This window comes from Aphis gossypii, chromosome 2 (assembly GCF_020184175.1).
Source record: "Aphis gossypii isolate Hap1 chromosome 2, ASM2018417v2, whole genome shotgun sequence".
Lineage (NCBI taxonomy): Eukaryota > Metazoa > Arthropoda > Insecta > Hemiptera > Aphididae > Aphis > Aphis gossypii.
In genome coordinates, this window is record NC_065531.1 from 57,578,822 (window position 1) to 57,597,900 (window position 19,079).

Genomic DNA, 19,079 nt, shown 5'->3' on the forward strand with positions numbered 1-19,079 from the left:
TTTTATTATTTTGGTTTTTTGTGCAATGACGAATAAACTGTCGTACCCGTACGAAAAATAAATAAGGACATTATGTCAGAATAATTAAACGTATTTTTTTCGGTCTGTGGTCTTGAATGTCCTTGACTTGAATTGTTTGACGTTTTTTAGTTGTGTTTTATTAATGGAATATAATATGTATACATTGACTTTGAACAGTGTAGATTAAAGAGCTCATTCGATGACACGCCGTATTTTAATATTAACGTTTAGTTCAATATTTTAAACTAAAGATGGCATAATAAGTGCGCATATAAATCTACGTATGTCATTAAGCCGCATACGAAATTAACCATACCCAGGAAGTTACCATGATCTTGGACTCAAGAGATGACAATGTACAAAAATAATAAATTAAGGAATAGTTGGTATTGTATCCTGAGTTACCATTGTCGTTCTTGTGATTTTGCGTTTACGTCAGTTATGCTTAGTGTACGCGGAAAGTGAATGTTTCTATCAGGATAATTAAATAAATAAAAAACAAAACCAGTATAAAGCAGAGTCGTTGTATCGTGCTTCACAGTGTTAGGATGGGACGTTTTCGAAACAGATAAATAATATTTATACTTTGTATCTTAACGCAATTTAAATATATTTTTAACACGTAACATACAACTGTATGCTTGAAAAAAAATTGTAAACAAAATTTTCATATTATAGTTTTTGACTATGCAATTGTTTAAATTGGAAAAATGTCTGTTAAACGTCATCTTCCTAGCAACTATTATATTTTTTAATACATGTGATTACGCTGCCTGCTTGGAATCAGTAAGTACATTAAAAAAATATAAGTATATACTTTTTTATTTATATAAGAAATCATTTTTAAGTATTTTATTCAAAACGCGTGAGCTTGACATTTTATTTTTAATATTTTACATAATATTTTAATATAAAATATAAAACAAATAACTTTAAATGTTTAATAAATCTGTATACAATCATTATTTGTCCATTATAATTCATTTATTTTAACGTTAAAAAAATATATAAAAAAAATTAAACTGAAAAAAATGTATTAGTATAGTATTGTTGAATGAGATACAATTTATAATGCTTTATTTTTTTTAAAACATAAATATTATATAAGATTTTATGATTATGTATATTTGGTATATTTACTAGTATGAATTGGTATTATTATTTTCTAACTTATTTTTTTCTGTTAGGTTACAATGATTAAAATTGTTTTGTTGTTTTAAAAATGATTAATCTACATAATTTCGCAGAAAAGTTGAACCATGTAATATTTATTAATATAGGAAACTACAAAACTTAAGTTATTAAAAAGATTAATTATTTGAACTTTAAAAGAAACAAAAATAAAAATATTTAAGAAAAATATTTGATTTAAAAACACGAGACATTTGTTCTCGGGGTAAGTGATAACGAGTCTTAGAGCTTAACTCTAGCCTTATTTTGGGTGTTACTTTGTTATAACTCAAAATAGGTACATGTATAATTTAATAATATTCAAACAGTAATAATATTTTAAATTTAACATATAGTGATTTATAAACAAAACAATAACGCTTATAAATAACATCGTAACAAGTTCAAACCATCACATTTATTTTAATGTCAAACTTATCCTAAACATATTCATTTTTTCCATCGTGATGTCCAAAAGACATGTTTTATGTTGTGTTAATTAATATGTTATGTCATGTCACCTGTTATGTTTTTTCATCATGTCTATTCTAATATAGCTATGCTGATTCTATTTATTTTCATAATTTCAACAAGCCATTTACTTGTGCCAGTCGCTAACCTTTGACAACCTAAGCAAACCATCAATTCATGTTTTATTAAAATATGTGTAATATAAACATCATACTGCATTAATTGTAAACAAGGTTTTGATTAGCATAAGTAATATGTTTTTTCCAAATCCATAAAATATGATTGAATGCATAATAATATAACCCCAAAAAGGTGTTTGTAGTGTAACTAATTTATGAATAATTAGTAAAATAAATAAAATATTCTTTTAAATATTTCGTTGCCTGAATAATAATTTGTGAATACAATTATTTGATAAACATATTATAGAGGTGCTTTATAGCGACTGGAGTTACATACTTACATGATTACATTATAAGTTATGATAAAATACGGTTTTTTAAATGTTGTAACTTTGTATTACACATAAACCATTCTCATAACAATAAAACTAAAAATTAATTGATATATTTTCTTATTTAATACATTAGTTTCGTGTACTCTTTTAAGAAAATATATTTATATATCAATGAATATATTATAAAAATATAATTTGATACAACTGACCCTTGCACACTTATTACTAGAAATTAAAACCCATCTTAAAATATTGTTTGATAATAATATAATAAATTATATTTTGTTAAAGGCAAAGAAAATAAAGGAACTTGGCTATCCACTGATGACGTATCAAGTTTGGACCGCTGACAAGTATTTGTTGGGCCTAGAACGAATACCACACAGTAAACACCGTAATGAATCTATTGGAAAACCAGTCCTATTATTGCACGGTCTATACTTGTCGTCGGCTATATTCACAATAAACAACTCGTCACTTAGTAAGTCCAAAACGTTATAACCAACCAAAACATATTTGAAGTTTCTTTTAGGCCATTAATTATTATTGCAATTGTGCATACCTATTTTGCAAACAAACTGCTTGTTTTACGTGCATGTAAGTAACATAAATGTACACTGGGACGGTTATACTTTTTTTTGTCAATATTTAACCGATGTGGTTGTAATACAACAGTGGCAATAACTCTATATCAGAATTCAGAACTAACAACCGATGAGTATAATGATTATCAAAAGCTTGTAGCAATATAAATGTCGATTATATTACCCAATAGTAATTAATTTGACTGATGAATTGTTTGGTTAAGTCATATTGAATTATATTTTCGAGATATATTATTCTGAAAGTTATTCATTATTATTTATTTATTTTAAGTTTTATAACTCGCAGATAAATTTTAAATTATTTTTTTTATTCAATATTATAAAATAAATAATACATAATATTTTTATTATTATACTATGACGTATCGATACAATTGCCATTACTTGCATAGTATTTCATTACTTTTAAAATATTATAGTGGATTACAAAATCATAATATTTATATAACAGTATCACTGATTAAATTTAATATAACTATAATCGTATTAAAATATTTAAATAGTATACACAAAACATTTCCTTAATAGTTCAGTTTGTTTAAAATGTATAATATATTAAGTAAATTATGTCGAAATATTCCATGAATATTAAGTACAAATAATAATGGAACCTTAATACATAAGTGTCGAATCTTTCTTACATATTCTAAATAGGTTATTTTTATAATATTTAAAACAAGCTATAAAGAAAACGTTTGAAGTATATAGTTTATAATGCAACATAGTATTATTTTATGCGCGTATGGTAAATGGTCTTGTATAAATAAGTACTTAATACTTTTATTTTTTGTCCATGACTTGGAGTAGTCAATTTGGTAAAGATAATTTGTTTTTTTTTATAAGCGTATTATATAATTTTAAGTTCGAAAAATTTAGATATTAAATAGAAATACAACGATTTTCCTTCAAAAGATTTTAGTTATTTGGGTTGTTAAAAAAATATTAATGATAGACAATTACAACTTTTCATCATTACGTATATTATTATTTTATCTATTTCAAATGTATATACACATCAGTCAATAATATATCAATATATTTATATAAAACATATCACCTTTTTTATTTTTTTATTTTTAACCAGCGGAACTTACTACCTATATCACAAGAATTAATATGAATGTAATATTACAGAATATCCTTAAAAATAAAAGATATCTTATATCTAACACAATAATAATCACTCACAATCGTTTTTTTTAAACAACAATTTTTCATTGAAGTAAAATTGAATACATCTATTACATTAAGCTACAAGTTATTTGTATGCTGACCCATACCTATTCAAATATGGTTTAAGAGTCAAGTCTAGGAACAATATTACAGTTGACAGCTTTTAAATCTAGATATGGTATAATATGTTTTCTCTTTTATGAATTATGTATTTTATTATTTATATTAACTACGGTACTGAAAAAAATACATCTATTTTTTATTTAAATAAATAGCTAACTAAGTGAGTTAGTTATAATTTATATCGTTATCTTTACAATATTGTTCCAAACCATATTGCATGTTCGTTTAAAAATTTAGAAATTGTCTTTGCACAACACAGCTTATATAATTATTACATTAATCGTACATTGTGTAAAAATACATTTTCAAAAAAATTAAATATTTATCTAACAATAAATTTATCAGATAATATAAAAATAGATAAAAATGACCTAACTTAACTCTTAATTCACTTGACAAGAACATTACAGCATTATCGGCAAACTTTAAACATTTGATTTGTTTTCTCACTATAGCATAATAGACTATATAATAAAATGAGTTTTTTTTTTAAGGTTTTGTTCTATCGGATGCTGGTTTTGATGTTTGGCTTTTTAACGCCAGAGGTGTTGGTCTTTCAAGAAAACTTAGCATTTATAAGAAGCCTGGATTGCAGCCAAAAATGAATAGCATATCATGGGATTTCAGGTATTTAAACTAATATATCTTATTATCTTATGATAAGTATAAAATATATATTATAATTTGTTGGTTATTAATTAAAAAAACATTTGACAGTAAGCAGAGAATATTAAAAAATGTATCTAAGTGCACAAATGCAATTTCAATCTTTTTTTTTTGAGGTGGAAGGAGTTATTTAAAATATTCTGGAGAACGGATGGAGTCCTCCCCAATTTTTTTCAGAATATCTTTTAAAATTACAACACACCCATCAACAACAAAATAAATACATTTATTTTTTACTTTTAGCATGAAGTATTGCTGTCAGTTATAATAAGTATTTATTTTAATGTTTTAATGTTCTAATAACCATATTTTAATCACTCACATTAAAAATAACAAGCATTGACTTATAAGTAAAATTACAATTAACGCCACTTTTGTAAAAGAATATATATTTTGATAAACATATTTATTATAATATATTAATTATAGATATAAATAATTAACAGCTTATGACCATAATACGATAATATTTAGATTACAGAAGTAGATTATGCTGCAAACAGTAGTTGAGCTTGATAAAGATTTTAATGATGAGTAAACAAAAATCATATTATTTGTCACAATAAAATAATAAATATATCGTACAATCATAGTGAAAGCTAAAAACTCCTAGCCCCCTAGTTCCCTCCCCTAAATTGTGCTAGGTTAATTCTTGACCACAAATTGGATATATTCGATACTTTAGTTAAATTATACTTTCTCAGTAATTTTTAAAATACTCGGGTCAATCTAAAAAAAGAAGAAAAAAACGGTAGTTCTTGCGCTAACCAACTTTTTAGAGGTCTATGACAATATAATATAATTAATAATAATGAGTAATCAATAAAATGAGTTTCCAAATTTTTTGATTTAATAATGATTTTTCTTCATAAAAATAAATTTTCTTACTTATAATTATTATTTTTCTTTTTTGTGTTTTCGTGTATTCAACAACAAATTCTTTGTTTTAAGTAAAATATTTAAACATTTTAATAGTTTTTATTAAGATAATTTTGTTAAATTACCTTGTTTGAACATAACAATTCAGCAATATAACCGGTTATTATATTATATTTATACGATTGACGTAGTAAAATAGCCATACAAAAAAATGTTCAGTTATTAAAAATATTCGTGAAAAACAGCGAATTAAAAGTAGTTAAAAAATAAAAATAAAACACTAGGAATTAGCGTTATTGCAGCACTAGGTTATATATATATATATATAAAACAGTATGTATAAAACAGTTTGAATAACTATTTTTGCCTCATATGATAAAATATGAGGGATTTTAATTAATTTTTAGTTAAAATAATTAACATACAACTATAAAAGTTATTTTAGATAAAAAATAATTTAAAATAGATTTTCGTAACTGCATAGCTTATGTAATTAGAGACTGATGTAACCTTATTATAAATTATTAATAAAGAAATATTTTAATGCTATTATACATTTTTTGTTTTTGTATGCACAACAACCTTTATACATATTTATTGTAAAATTAATGGTAACAATAGTAAAAAAAAACCTTGGTCCAGAACTTAATTAATAATAATAAATGTAATTATATTATTAGTAAACAAAATATTATATCCTATCCTAATTTCTAAGCCGTAATTACTATTATTAAAGTTAGAGTGATGATGTGCGGAATTGCAATATACCTACGTGACATGTGTCGCGTGTAAAAAATAAGTTCGTTGACCCGTCTTATACTACCAAAACCAATCCTGTTGTTATAAGTTATTCTGATAATATATTTTTTGTTGCTTTTTTTTTAGTTTTCATGAAATGGGTGTATACGATATGACTACTGCTATAGATTTTATTCTAAAAAGTACCGGACATTCTAAATTGGACGTGGTAGGATACTCCCTCGGGACAACAATATCACTGGCATGCCTATCCGATAGACCAGAATACAATTCTAAAATCAACAAACTTGTACTCATGGCTCCAACATCCAGGCTCAAATCATCAGGCATGCCCATCAACATTTTCAAACAATTTTCCAAAATCGTAAACGTAATTATTCATAATTTTCCAATTCAATTTTTCCACGTTATTGGTTTTTGTGAATTTAAGAATACCCTTTCACAGAGATTGCGTGTGAATTTTGTGATATCAATTTCATGTTTCCAAAAATATACTTTAATTAATTAAATTTGTGTGTTTTAGATTTTTTTGGATAGGATTAATTTCTTTCCGTACACTAATGATCCAGACACTACGTATCGATTGATTAGACGTATGTGTACCAATCAAAGCGCTTTTAAATATTGCAGACAATTTATTGATTTCGCTCAAGGAATCATTTTACCGATGAACAATGTAAGCAATAACAAAACGAAAATGAGTATATTATAATTAACATTTTGAAAAGCTATTTTATTGACTTTCCTCTACGTCAATGACTGAATAAAATTATCAATAAATTATAAAACATTTAATGAAATCATTTTTATGTATGAAATAAGTTGCTTAACCTAACCTAACATGAAACTATATAATCAATAAGAAGAAATTATTACGATAATATAATATTATGTGTTGGTTTATTCTTTTAATTCATATTTTATTAGGTATAAAACTAATTAAATAATACAGACACTTTTTAAAAGAAGTTTAAAAATTATAATTACTGAAAAATATTACTATACTATCATAATTTTTTAAATCAAAAATATTTTAAAACGTACATTATAACAATCCACTTTTTAATACAAAACAGGTTGATACATTCGTTAATTGGCTTATTGTACATTTATTTATTTATTTTATACAAGGTTATTTATTTAACCGCGTGGCAATCATTATTATACACGAGTGTGCTTTTATTAAATTTAAATTAATGTTTTATATAATACGATGAACTAATAACAAAACAGTGGTTTTAAAAATTATCTGATTCTCACTATGTTTTATCAATATTTTTAAATTTAATAATTTTTGTACATGGAAATTTTTATTTTCATAGACTCATTTAAGCAGTTGAGTAATACAACATAATTTAGAAAGATATTTTCTATTCTAAACTTTAATTCTACTATTCAAAATCGAAATACTTATAAGTAGAATACAAAATTAGTTAAATAAAAATGTAATAATTTAATACATAATATATAATATATATACATATATTTTTTTTCTTATTTTATTTTTTTTTTAATATTTACTTCTTAGTTCTTATATAATTCTATATAAGCTTTTTTTTTTAAAAATACTTTGCATAAACACAAAATGTGTTAAAATATGAGTGCGTTGTCACTTAAAAACAGTAAAATTTAAATTTTTTTTATTTATTATACGCTTATTTTGAAAAAAAAATGTATTTTTATGGTAGATTCTAACAAAAAGCATACAGTCTAATTTTTTTCAAAAACCAATTATCACAATAGGTTTGAAATGTTGAAAAAAAACCTTTTTTTGTACATAATGTAGACTGCGTGTAAATATATTTTAAGATATATTCTTTTCTAAAAGTAGCTTTAAGATACTTTTAATTAAATTTTAAAACAATTATAATAAACAATAATTGTTTGTAAATATATTATAGGACACTATTTTAGATATCGTTTCCGAATTTCCACAGCCAATGTCTTCTAAGACATTGAAACACATGCTACAACTATTAACATCTGGTAAGTAAAAACTATAGTAATATCATACGATTTAATTTCACTAGCACTCAAAACATTACATGAATACATCGTTCATTATTATGTTATGATGTATACGAGGTAATAATAATATCTCATATTGTCAACATTAGTATATGACTCACATAATGTACACTTCGAAGACGAGTAAACGACTTTATGACGTCTCAGAGCCTTGTTCGTAATGTATTTGTACTTATACAACGTTATTAAATTTGCAAAAAAAATATATATACAATACAATATATTGCAGTACAAACCTGCGTAATACGATCGTACATTAATGTCTTGTGTGGTTAAATTTTCAATACATTGTTTTTAGTACTTTTTTTCCTACTTCGCTAAATAAATGTTTTTATAACAAATACTTATCATTTTATACAATTTATACTATTTTACAATTTTAAATTAAACAATTATTATTATTTTATACTGTACATAAATAAAAAAAAATATTAATTTATAATGTTATATATTTTAAAATACATAATCAAGGAGGGGATGAATAATAACCGGTGGAGTCGATACAAAATCGGAGGAATCGATTAAGCCTCACACTATAGGTTAGGTTATAAATTGATAATTTATCGTTTATAGTTGGCCTCAAATCAAACAATAAATAGAATTGTTTTTAATTTTGAAAATAACATACTACTACAAAAATATATGCGATTTCTAGTTTTAATTCAATTATTTTATTTAAAATTCAGGGAGATTTGGCCATTACGATTATGGTCCTTATGGGAACATGTTACACTATCACACAAAAACGGCACCGGATTACGATCTTTCCAAGATTACTGCTCCTACATATATTATATACTCCAAAAACGATAGTCTAGTGCATCCAAAGGTAATTATGCCTGTATAATTATTTTACAATTTGAGATCTAAAACAGCTATAATATAACGTTTAGCTTGTCATATTTTTGCATGATATCAGTATAATCAGATACTAATTTTAGTAGAGTTTTAGTTTTTTTTATTTTTTTCATCCATATATTTAATTTCCCAATATTTCTATATAAGATTGGTTTTGATTACCTGCAATTTAAATGTATACAGGGTTTTTCACAATTGTTAATACTAATTTTTCTCCTCAAGAAATTTGATTCATGAAAATAGTATAAACATGAAAAATAGCTCTTATTAAACATCTTAAATTTTCAAATGTAAAATACTGAAATTATTCTTTTCATAATTTCATAAAAATTGCCTAAAACTTTTATTATAAGTATATAACTACTACTTATTACTCAGCGAAAAATAGGAAATGATTAGGTACATTTTAAAATATGTGCATTATAATTTATAATCATAATAATATATTATATAAGTATAGATAATGATTAATTACTTATTGTTTTTAACATATTTTTCATAATATTTCAGGATGTGAAATGGCTCATAACTCAGTTACCAAATATTAAGGATGTACATTACATTGAAAAAATACCATTTGGTCATTTTAGTTTTTCATTAAGTCCAATTATGAAAGAAGTCGTGAATATGTACATAACAAATAAATTATTAGATAATGATTTAGAGTTACAAAAATCAAATATAATATAATAATTTACAGTAAAAAAAAACCTTCATTTTAAATAATATTATTAAGTTATTTCCTCATTTATTTGGATTTGTATAAAATGAAAAATGTATTATTTGCATTAGTTGATCGTTGTTACCAATGTATGTCATTTAAATTAATTATATTTAATACCACCATGACAATAATGTGCATACAATAATTAAAGATGTTATATCTTTTAATAAGTCATTATTAACGCCTTTGGTATTGTATGTATATTATATTATTATCATATCATTAAAAAAATAATATAATGGTATATTTAATATTTATTTGGCATTGATGATTCCTATTTATTTTAATGAGTAAAATGAGTAATGGCTATACGATTAAATAGTATGATTATATTGTTATCATCAATTATATTATGCACAGATTCATTTTATTTATAAATATTTAATTTCAATAAACTAAAATTATGAACATATTAGAACTTATGTATTAATAACATGTATTATTTATAATTTTACTTATTAAAATGAAATATATAAAAAAGTTTATAGACACAACCTTTAAATAACCGTTGAGAAAAAAAAATATATTAAACCTCAATATTAAGCTAAAAATGTAAAATATTCTTAGAGTTTTACAATTTTTGACATCCTAACAATTAATTATAGAGGTTAATTTATAATTAACTTGTATTTGTAGTGTGAACGTGAAATAAGCCAATAATTATTTTCACTGATGAGTTGTTAAATTTGTAAATTATTGAAATTATCAAATAATTTGGTAAATACCTGTACAGTTTATAAATACAGTAGATTTGTAGTTTCTTTAATTTTAAATTGAAATATCATTAATTAACTTTTTTTCATTACTTCCTTATATAAAACTATTTTCTTCTTAAAAATGTGTGAAAATATGTTGACATTTTTTTATAATTTAATTTAAAGCTTTGAAAACCATAATTATTAATTAAATTCAGTATTGTATAGTTTCAACTGTACCTATATAAATATAAATTATAGGTATAAAATATTAGTTTTTTTGATTTTAATTTTTTTTTAAATCGTATGATATTTTTGTTTAGATCTTTAATTTAGTAATAATTTAGTCTTGAGTTCCAAAATATTTAATATAGGATATATGCTTAAAATAAAAAAGATATTCATAACTTTTGGTTCTTGTTAAATTTGATATATACCTTGTACCTACTAGTTATCCATTAGTGAATTTAATGGACGTGGGAGAAAGTAGTTAGAAAATTATCTGTACTTATAGATTTTTCATAGTTTTATAGTTTTATAAAATATATTATGTGCTTTTATATATAGTATATAGACAGATTCACCAGACATACTTAACCCTCTTCTACCATTTTTTCCTTTAATAATGAAATTGTTTAAACTGACAAACTTTTCACATTTTTAATACACTAAAAGACCATATTTTAAAATTCTTCATATATTTTGTAATACTAAATGATTTCACAAAAAATGTAAAATAAATATTGCATTATATCTAGTAGTTTTATTTTACTTAGATAATTGTTATAAAAATTGTATTAAATAATGATAGATTTTAGATCAATTACTAAAGTTTTAAAATCACTGAACTACTTTATTTTCCAAACACATAAGTGTGAACCTATTATCATTAGTAGACAAAATTAAATAAATCATAAAAACTATTCATTTGAATTTGAATTTTGATTTCAGAAAAATTATTCACTAAATAATTTACTGTAGAAGAGGGGGTTCTCATTTGAAAAACAAGAGTTTTATACAATGAACTCCTTAAGTAATATAAACAAATTTAAAAACTAAAAAAATATAGTTTTTAAGCGTGTATATTAAAAACCTCCAAATATCAGCTTTTTAATATCTGTATTATTAAAGAAAAATAAGAGGTGAGCACTGAGCATGCTTGATGAATCATTCTGTATATAACATATACATATATAGGTACAATAGAAAATGAATACATCTGATATCATAGGTATTAATTATTATTATATTTGTAAAATTATTATAACTACCCTAGTACATACAAACAAAATTTATATACACGCAATGTAATAAGGAGAATTAAAAAATACACTTACATGTTTAATACTTAAAAAATAATCTCGACGACCGTTAATAACCTAGAGACAGCATTTCAAACTATACACCGGCACACTAAATTAACGTTTTTGCCCTTGAACATTGATGAGTTCCTATAAAAAAATTAACTAACGTAACGATTTCCGATTTATGCCTAATATTTTTAATAAAATGGCTGGATTAATAGATTCTTAGAGCATAATGCACATTGTATATAAATCTCATATTCGGATGTGAATTGTCTACTTCTGTATAACTTAAATATTAAACATGTTCTTCTCATACAAGTACATAATATCAACATTTATTTAGATATTTTTTTTTTGTTTTCATATAATAATAATTTAAATTATTTTTATTTTCATCATGCTTCATTTATTAAATATATTTTGTAAACTTTTTTTAATATTTACTTTGCTAATAGATCACACGAAATGCAATGTTGCGCCATTAAATACTGTAAGTACTAACTATCTACTTATAACAAATTTAGCACATACAACATATACCAATTGAAAATATATTAATTTTTGTTGGTATTCTATTCGTTTTTCGTGTAAAATGTTATCCTAATATTTTAACTAACAAACATATCGTTATACCTATATTAGGAAGAGTCTGTGAACCAATCGGGTTATCCACTAGAAAAATACAAGCTTCAAACTCTGGATAAGTTTATATTAGGCTTGGAGCGAATACCTTTTAGTAAAAACGGTGACCGGACTATTGGCAAGCCAATTTTGTTAATGCATGGTTTATTCCTGAGTTCCTACGTATTCACAAATACGAATAAATCGTTGAGTAAGTAATTATATATATATATATATATATATATACATGTCGGGTTGGAAATATTTTTTTACTTATGATACATATTATATAATTAATGATGAAAAACAAAAATGTACGAAGCCCGACCATAAAAAATATATACGTAGGTAATAATGTTTATAAAAATTCCTTATTCAAATACAAAAAATAAAGCCGATAAAATATAGAGGTGCTTGACATTTGTTAGTTGGTAAAATATTACTTTTTTTTCAACTTTCGATATTCAAGAGAATTTTAACGTTTTGAAATTAATTAAAAATACGCTAAATTAAACTTCTAAAATCCATAATAATTTTATTTTTCAACTAATTAAATTTTCCTTAATTATACTATTAATTTAACTATTTCATAAAAAAAACTTCAAAGAATATTATATCCATTATTTTTATAGGGACATTAGATTATTTGTAAACGAAATTAGTGTTAAAGAAATCACTCAAAAATTAATAAGCTTCTGACATCATAAATGGCCCAATAAAAATTAATTCACTATTATTTAAAAAATTGCATTGTTATTAGTATCATGACTACGAATTACTCCATTTATGTAAATAAATATATAGTATAAATTAAAAATATATATTATAAATTTATAGTTAGTAAATAATATATGTTATAAATTATCATTTATTAAAAATAAAATTGTTAAATTTGTGTAAATTATTAAAATATATTGTTTATTCGATGTTTAAACTTCCGTAAAATTAGAATATTAGTAATATTATTTATTGTAAATAAATAACTAATTAGAGCTTTAAAGTTTAAATCAGGGGGTTACCTATCTATTTATTAATTATTTTACGTTGATACACATAATGCATACTTAAACATTTTTTAAAATAACTCTCTGGACATTTTTCAAATTGTAGTTATTAATTTTAATTTCAACACGTATAAAATGTACTCTGATACTTATAAGTTAATTTTAGTATATACGAAATGTATTCAATCGCAGGCTATTCGCTATCGGAGGCCGGATACGACGTATGGTTGTTCAATGCTAGAGGAACGGGTTTGTCCAGAACATACAGTATTTACTCAAAGGCGGGAACGGCACCGAGAATGAACAAAATGTCATGGGACTTTAGGTTTGATCTTATAATTTTTACAAATTTTGCTTGTATATTTTGTGATCAATATAATTCAGAGATTATGAACAAATTGATTAATTTTATGAAAAGCATTTTTTAAATTTATTTTAAATTTTTATCTTATATACTTATCTGAATAAATAAGTAGACTTACTGAAACTAGTTTTTAGCTCACTTCATTATAACAACTCAAGTACCTATCACAATATCAAAAAAAAAAATCAATTTTTTAAATTAATATTTTTAAAATGATTCTTTGCGTATCCTCAGTCAGTGACATTCAATTTAAATCCATATTATGATTTCAAGTAGTATAATATTAACTGACAAATTTTAAATTTAAGTTCACAAAAATACGTTAGTACTTAGTGTAATACATAGTTGTTTTACCTATATATTTCGAAAATTATATTTGCTAAACAACGTTTTCAATCACAAATTGTAAAAAATATTTCTCGTAAAAACTTAACGATTTAAAGTTTAAATTAATATCTGATGGAAAATTGTGACTTGTTAATGGTCATCAATGATGAATGATGACACATAACATAATTTTGTAGTAATATAGGTACAGGGCCTACTATCACTTCAATATAAAGACTTATCGTGGAATACTTTATTGCGTTACACCTTGCTCTTGTACAACATGAGATTCATTCTTTACTTTTAGTTTCCACGAAATGGGCATATATGACTTTCCAACCGCCGTTGACTTTGTCCTGAACAAAACCGGACGCCCCAAATTAGACGTCATTGGCTACTCGTTGGGTGCGACCATTGCACTTGTCGGGTTGTCGGAAAAGCCCGCGTACAACAACAAGGTCGACAAACTAGTGTTGATGGCACCGACGACCAGAATGACATCGTACGGATTTCCGATCTCTGCGTTTCACCGAGGGTCCTTGTTATTTAAAGTAACTATACAACAACCATGATATTAAAATATTATCTAAATTGCATTGAAAATCATAATAATTCCGAATTATCCTTACCAATTAATTTATTATTATTATACATGGAAATATAGTTTCTAATCACATCATAAAAGTAATCAAATTAATTTTTTATATCTAAGTGCTTAATCTATATTATATTATATTACGAACAAACTCGTCGAAAACTGGAAAAAAAAATTTGAAGTGAAGAGAGGGGGAGTTTAAACTTTAAAAATCACAATCGGTTACGTCTTAGAAAAAATTATTACCTTAAATCAGATTGACAATGGATTTGAATTATATTACATAACTACCGTAATAACCTATGATTTATGTCCTCTGATTCATGGGAGACTAGATAATAAGTCTACACTACTAGCTGTCATTACTCGGCACTTGGCTGTGTATACAAAATTAAAATACAATAAAATTAAATTCAATGTATGTATATGATAATTATTAATTTGTTTGTCGATCGTTAATTATATGTACCTACCTATATTTTGATTAATGATCTAAGACAATAATTATCGAAAATGTATAACTATAATACAGAAATCAGACGATGACAGTATAATAAAGTGTACTCATTAATAATTAGTAACTTTTAATTCTAAGTTATAAAAAACAATAATAATATTTACTATCAATGAGCTACATAAATTAATATTTTATTATTATTTTTTTTTTAAGTACTCAATGAAAGAACAGAATTTTTTCCCGGCAGTTCAAGATCCGGATGCTGCACATCGTTATATGAGATGGCTATGTACATACACAATTTTCTATCCGTATTGTTTATTATATATAGACACTGTACAAGGTTCTAGAATTAATTACAGTAGAGTAAGTTGTGTAGTACAGTGTACTTTTGATAATCCGGGGAATAGGGGGGCTTAGTAGGCACAGACAAGCGAATTCCACACATAATCCGTAAAATTAAAATTCAAACGAAAATATTATAATTATATTTATGTATTATAAAATAGTATTTAAGGAAAATTAAATAAGAACAAGAAACCACGTTTTATTTTACCCTTTTCCTCTAATTAATAGTACCTATTAGCTATTTGCATGTATTATATTATATTAACTATTTTTAGCGACTACATAAATATAATATAATTTTTTCATAATAAACTTGTTATTTACATTTTAGGATATGGTGGTCAATACTTTAACAGATTTCCCACAACCAGTATCTAAAAAAATGTTATTTCATTGGATGCAATTAATGTCATCAAGTAAGTTCAAATTCTGTAATATTAATATTAAAATAATAACAAAACATTTTTTTTTAAATATTTTTAATACTTAACTACAATAAAATTTAGTAGGTTTACATATTTATTCATTTGTATAACTACAAATTAATAATTCTATGACTATGAATTAATGAAAACATTTTTTTCTCAACCCATTGATGATTCAAAAAAAAAATAAACCTTACCTAACCTTTAAGCCATTTATGAACATATGAAATGTTCAATTGTTTTTAGTTTTTTTCTATAAAATATATCGATAAAAAATTATTCAGTTGGACTAAATTATTGAAAACTTAATACAAGATTCCACAAAAGTTATTTTTATATCTGTATATAAATATTAAAAATGCATAAACACAATATTTTTTATTTGCTTTTGATGACGAAATTTGTCAAAATCTCAAAAAATTTTAAACTATTTTGTAGCTAAACATTATTTTTCAAACTATTTAAAATGATAATATATGTTAATTTATTATTTTATTATAATTTAAAAACATTATTTGTGGGAACTTAAACTTTTATGTATTTTTTATTACTTATTTTCTTTATTTTGTATTTTTGTATACACAATAGAATTTTATATTTATTTTGAAATGTTATCTATTTATAGATACTATGATTCTGTTTTACTGTTGTACGGCATTTACAAAAAGAATTTATTATATTTTTAATTGTATAAACTATAAATTGATAAATATTATAGATAATATATAGTATTATAATAATTTAATACTAATTATAAAACAAATGCAATATTTTTGGAAAAATTATAATAATAATAGTAAAATTAATTAATTTAATACTTAATAGCCATATCAAATAAACATATCACTTGGTGATATAGGCTGATAGACTGTTTCTGCTCAAAGTCATATTTCTACCATTTTTTTTTTTTTAATTGAAAAATTAATAAAATGATACATCAAAATCATTGATATAAGGATATAATTACATATTAAAATATTATTGTGGTTACTTATTGGTTTTGATTTATTTAGATACTTATACTAATTATTACATTTTGTTGTATCATACATGGGTATACCTAAACAGCACACAATGCATTTACGTTAATTTGTTTTATTTTTTAATTTTAGAACGATTTTGTAAATATGACTATGGTGTGGGTGGAAATATGCAATATTACAAGATAAAATCACCACCAGATTATAATTTGTCCAAAGTCACTACTGCAGTTTACATTTTACATTCAAAAAATGATAATTTATCTGCTATAAAGGTATTTATTTAAAACATAATATAACTATAATATTTGTATGACAAAAACATTTTATAAACAGGCACCTAATTCTACCTGAACTATTCCATTTCTATATAATGGATTTGGTATTCTGGTGTATTATGATATTAGAATATTAGATTAGTAATTAACCAGAAATCTTTCATCCAGTTTAATATAATTATATTATATAATTGCCTATTTTAATAGTTATTTAATACTAATTTTAATTTATTTTACCGCTTAACTACTAAAATTGTATCTAAACATACACAATTAATTTCAGTTAAATGTAAAAACTACGTAAAAAAAAATAAACATTATTTTAACAGTTTTGAGATTTAAATTGAAAGAATTATTATACAAAGGTATTATAAATTATATTAGTGAATACAAAATATTACATGTAGACCGTTGAAAAACAAACGATTAATAAATTTTATACATTTGGCAATATATTCATTATTTACAGAATCGCCTTAAAAATTAATTATTTAAATGTTATAGCTCGATGGTAATAGAAATTTAATTATTATCATCATGAAACCCCTTTAAAATAATAAAGCTTCGTGCACTATTCTGTAAAATATGATATGATAGATGATTTACATATATTATATGGAGCATAGACATTGATAAACTATAAAACTGAAATATGCAATTATATAGACCAACACTAATAATTCTAGAATATATTTTAACTAAATAAAAATCACCTTAAAAAAAGTTTTATAAGTACTTTTTAATAATATGTATGTATCAAATTTTATGTAAGCAAATGGTTCAGTTGATGAATAAAAAAATTATTTTTATAAACTACCTATCATATAAATTAACTGATAAAACTAAAAATTGACCAGATACAAAAATAAATTAAATAAAAATGATTTAAAACAATTGAAGTACAATACAAATTTAAAAAATTATAAAAATATAATAAAATTCAATTCATCATACTTATCTTACCTCTATCATAAAATATTTTATTTCGTTTATTTTTTCTTTTTATAAAGAAATTGGGTTCTAAAATTAAGTCACTTATTATAATCATATTATGTATAATATAAACATATATAAACCTAATGATTGAACGGACATTTTAATTATTATTTATATTGTTATAATTTATTATTTGTGTTTAAATATTTTGCATTTTTTTGTTGGCTAATCATTTAATATTTGTACATAAATATTATAGGACGTTAATTGGTTGGTAGACAAACTGCCGAATGTGAAAGACGTCTACTACATTGATAACATAAAGTTCGGGCATTTGAGTTTCGTGATGCATGCAAACATCGATCGACTTATAAATAATAAAATAAAGAATGCGCTGCTGACAAATGCATTCAACTAGAATATAAATTCATAAAAAAACATTCAAAATTATATTATATAATTGATATTAAGTATAAATATATATTATTATTAACTATACTTTCACTGTATATACTACATAATATAATACGATGCAATTTTGTTAGTCTAACCTAATCTAACTACTATCACTATACTTTAATTAATTTGCCCCAAAATTAATACTATTATTATTATTATCATTATTGTTGATTTTATTACATAAAAAATGATATTGTATACAATGCACGAATATTACTTAGTTTATATTGATAATTATTGTATTTATTGTTTAGATAACTCAAAAATGCATTTTAAATTTATATGAGAATATTACACGTAAGATATAACAATATTATAGTAATGCATATTCATATAAATATTTTGTGAT

The 19,079-nt window shown here is 23.3% G+C and overlaps 2 protein-coding genes across 2 annotated transcripts; both read left to right on the plus strand.

The window, feature by feature from the left end:
* Positions 1-209: 209 nt before the first annotated feature.
* LOC114125098 (gastric triacylglycerol lipase) lies at positions 210-10,255 on the plus strand. The gene is made up of 8 exons (XM_027988593.2): positions 210-807; positions 2,411-2,600; positions 4,515-4,647; positions 6,451-6,694; positions 6,848-7,000; positions 8,226-8,310; positions 9,039-9,181; positions 9,721-10,255. Exons 1-8 carry the CDS (start codon positions 709-711, stop codon positions 9,898-9,900), a joined length of 1,227 nt encoding a protein of 408 aa, XP_027844394.2. The 5' UTR covers positions 210-708; the 3' UTR covers positions 9,901-10,255.
* A 1,336-nt stretch (positions 10,256-11,591) lies between these two features.
* On the plus strand, positions 11,592-19,079 carry LOC114125082 (gastric triacylglycerol lipase-like). The gene is made up of 8 exons (XM_027988575.2): positions 11,592-12,426; positions 12,579-12,768; positions 13,754-13,886; positions 14,560-14,803; positions 15,518-15,670; positions 15,984-16,068; positions 17,190-17,332; positions 18,531-19,079. Exons 1-8 carry the CDS (start codon positions 12,334-12,336, stop codon positions 18,687-18,689), a joined length of 1,200 nt encoding a protein of 399 aa, XP_027844376.2. The 5' UTR covers positions 11,592-12,333; the 3' UTR covers positions 18,690-19,079.

Coding starts and splice junctions, on each gene's coding strand:
- LOC114125098 (XM_027988593.2), top strand. CDS start 709: ATGCAATTGTTTAAATTGGAAAAATGTCTGTTAAACGTCATCTTCCTA. Junction 2,601..4,514: donor AATAAACAACTCGTCACTTA/GTAAGTCCAAAA, acceptor TTTTTTTTTAAG/GTTTTGTTCTATCGGATGCT. Junction 9,182..9,720: donor ATAGTCTAGTGCATCCAAAG/GTAATTATGCCT, acceptor ATAATATTTCAG/GATGTGAAATGGCTCATAAC.
- LOC114125082 (XM_027988575.2), top strand. CDS start 12,334: ATGCTTCATTTATTAAATATATTTTGTAAACTTTTTTTAATATTTACT. Junction 12,427..12,578: donor ATGTTGCGCCATTAAATACT/GTAAGTACTAAC, acceptor TACCTATATTAG/GAAGAGTCTGTGAACCAATC. Junction 12,769..13,753: donor AAATACGAATAAATCGTTGA/GTAAGTAATTAT, acceptor ATTCAATCGCAG/GCTATTCGCTATCGGAGGCC.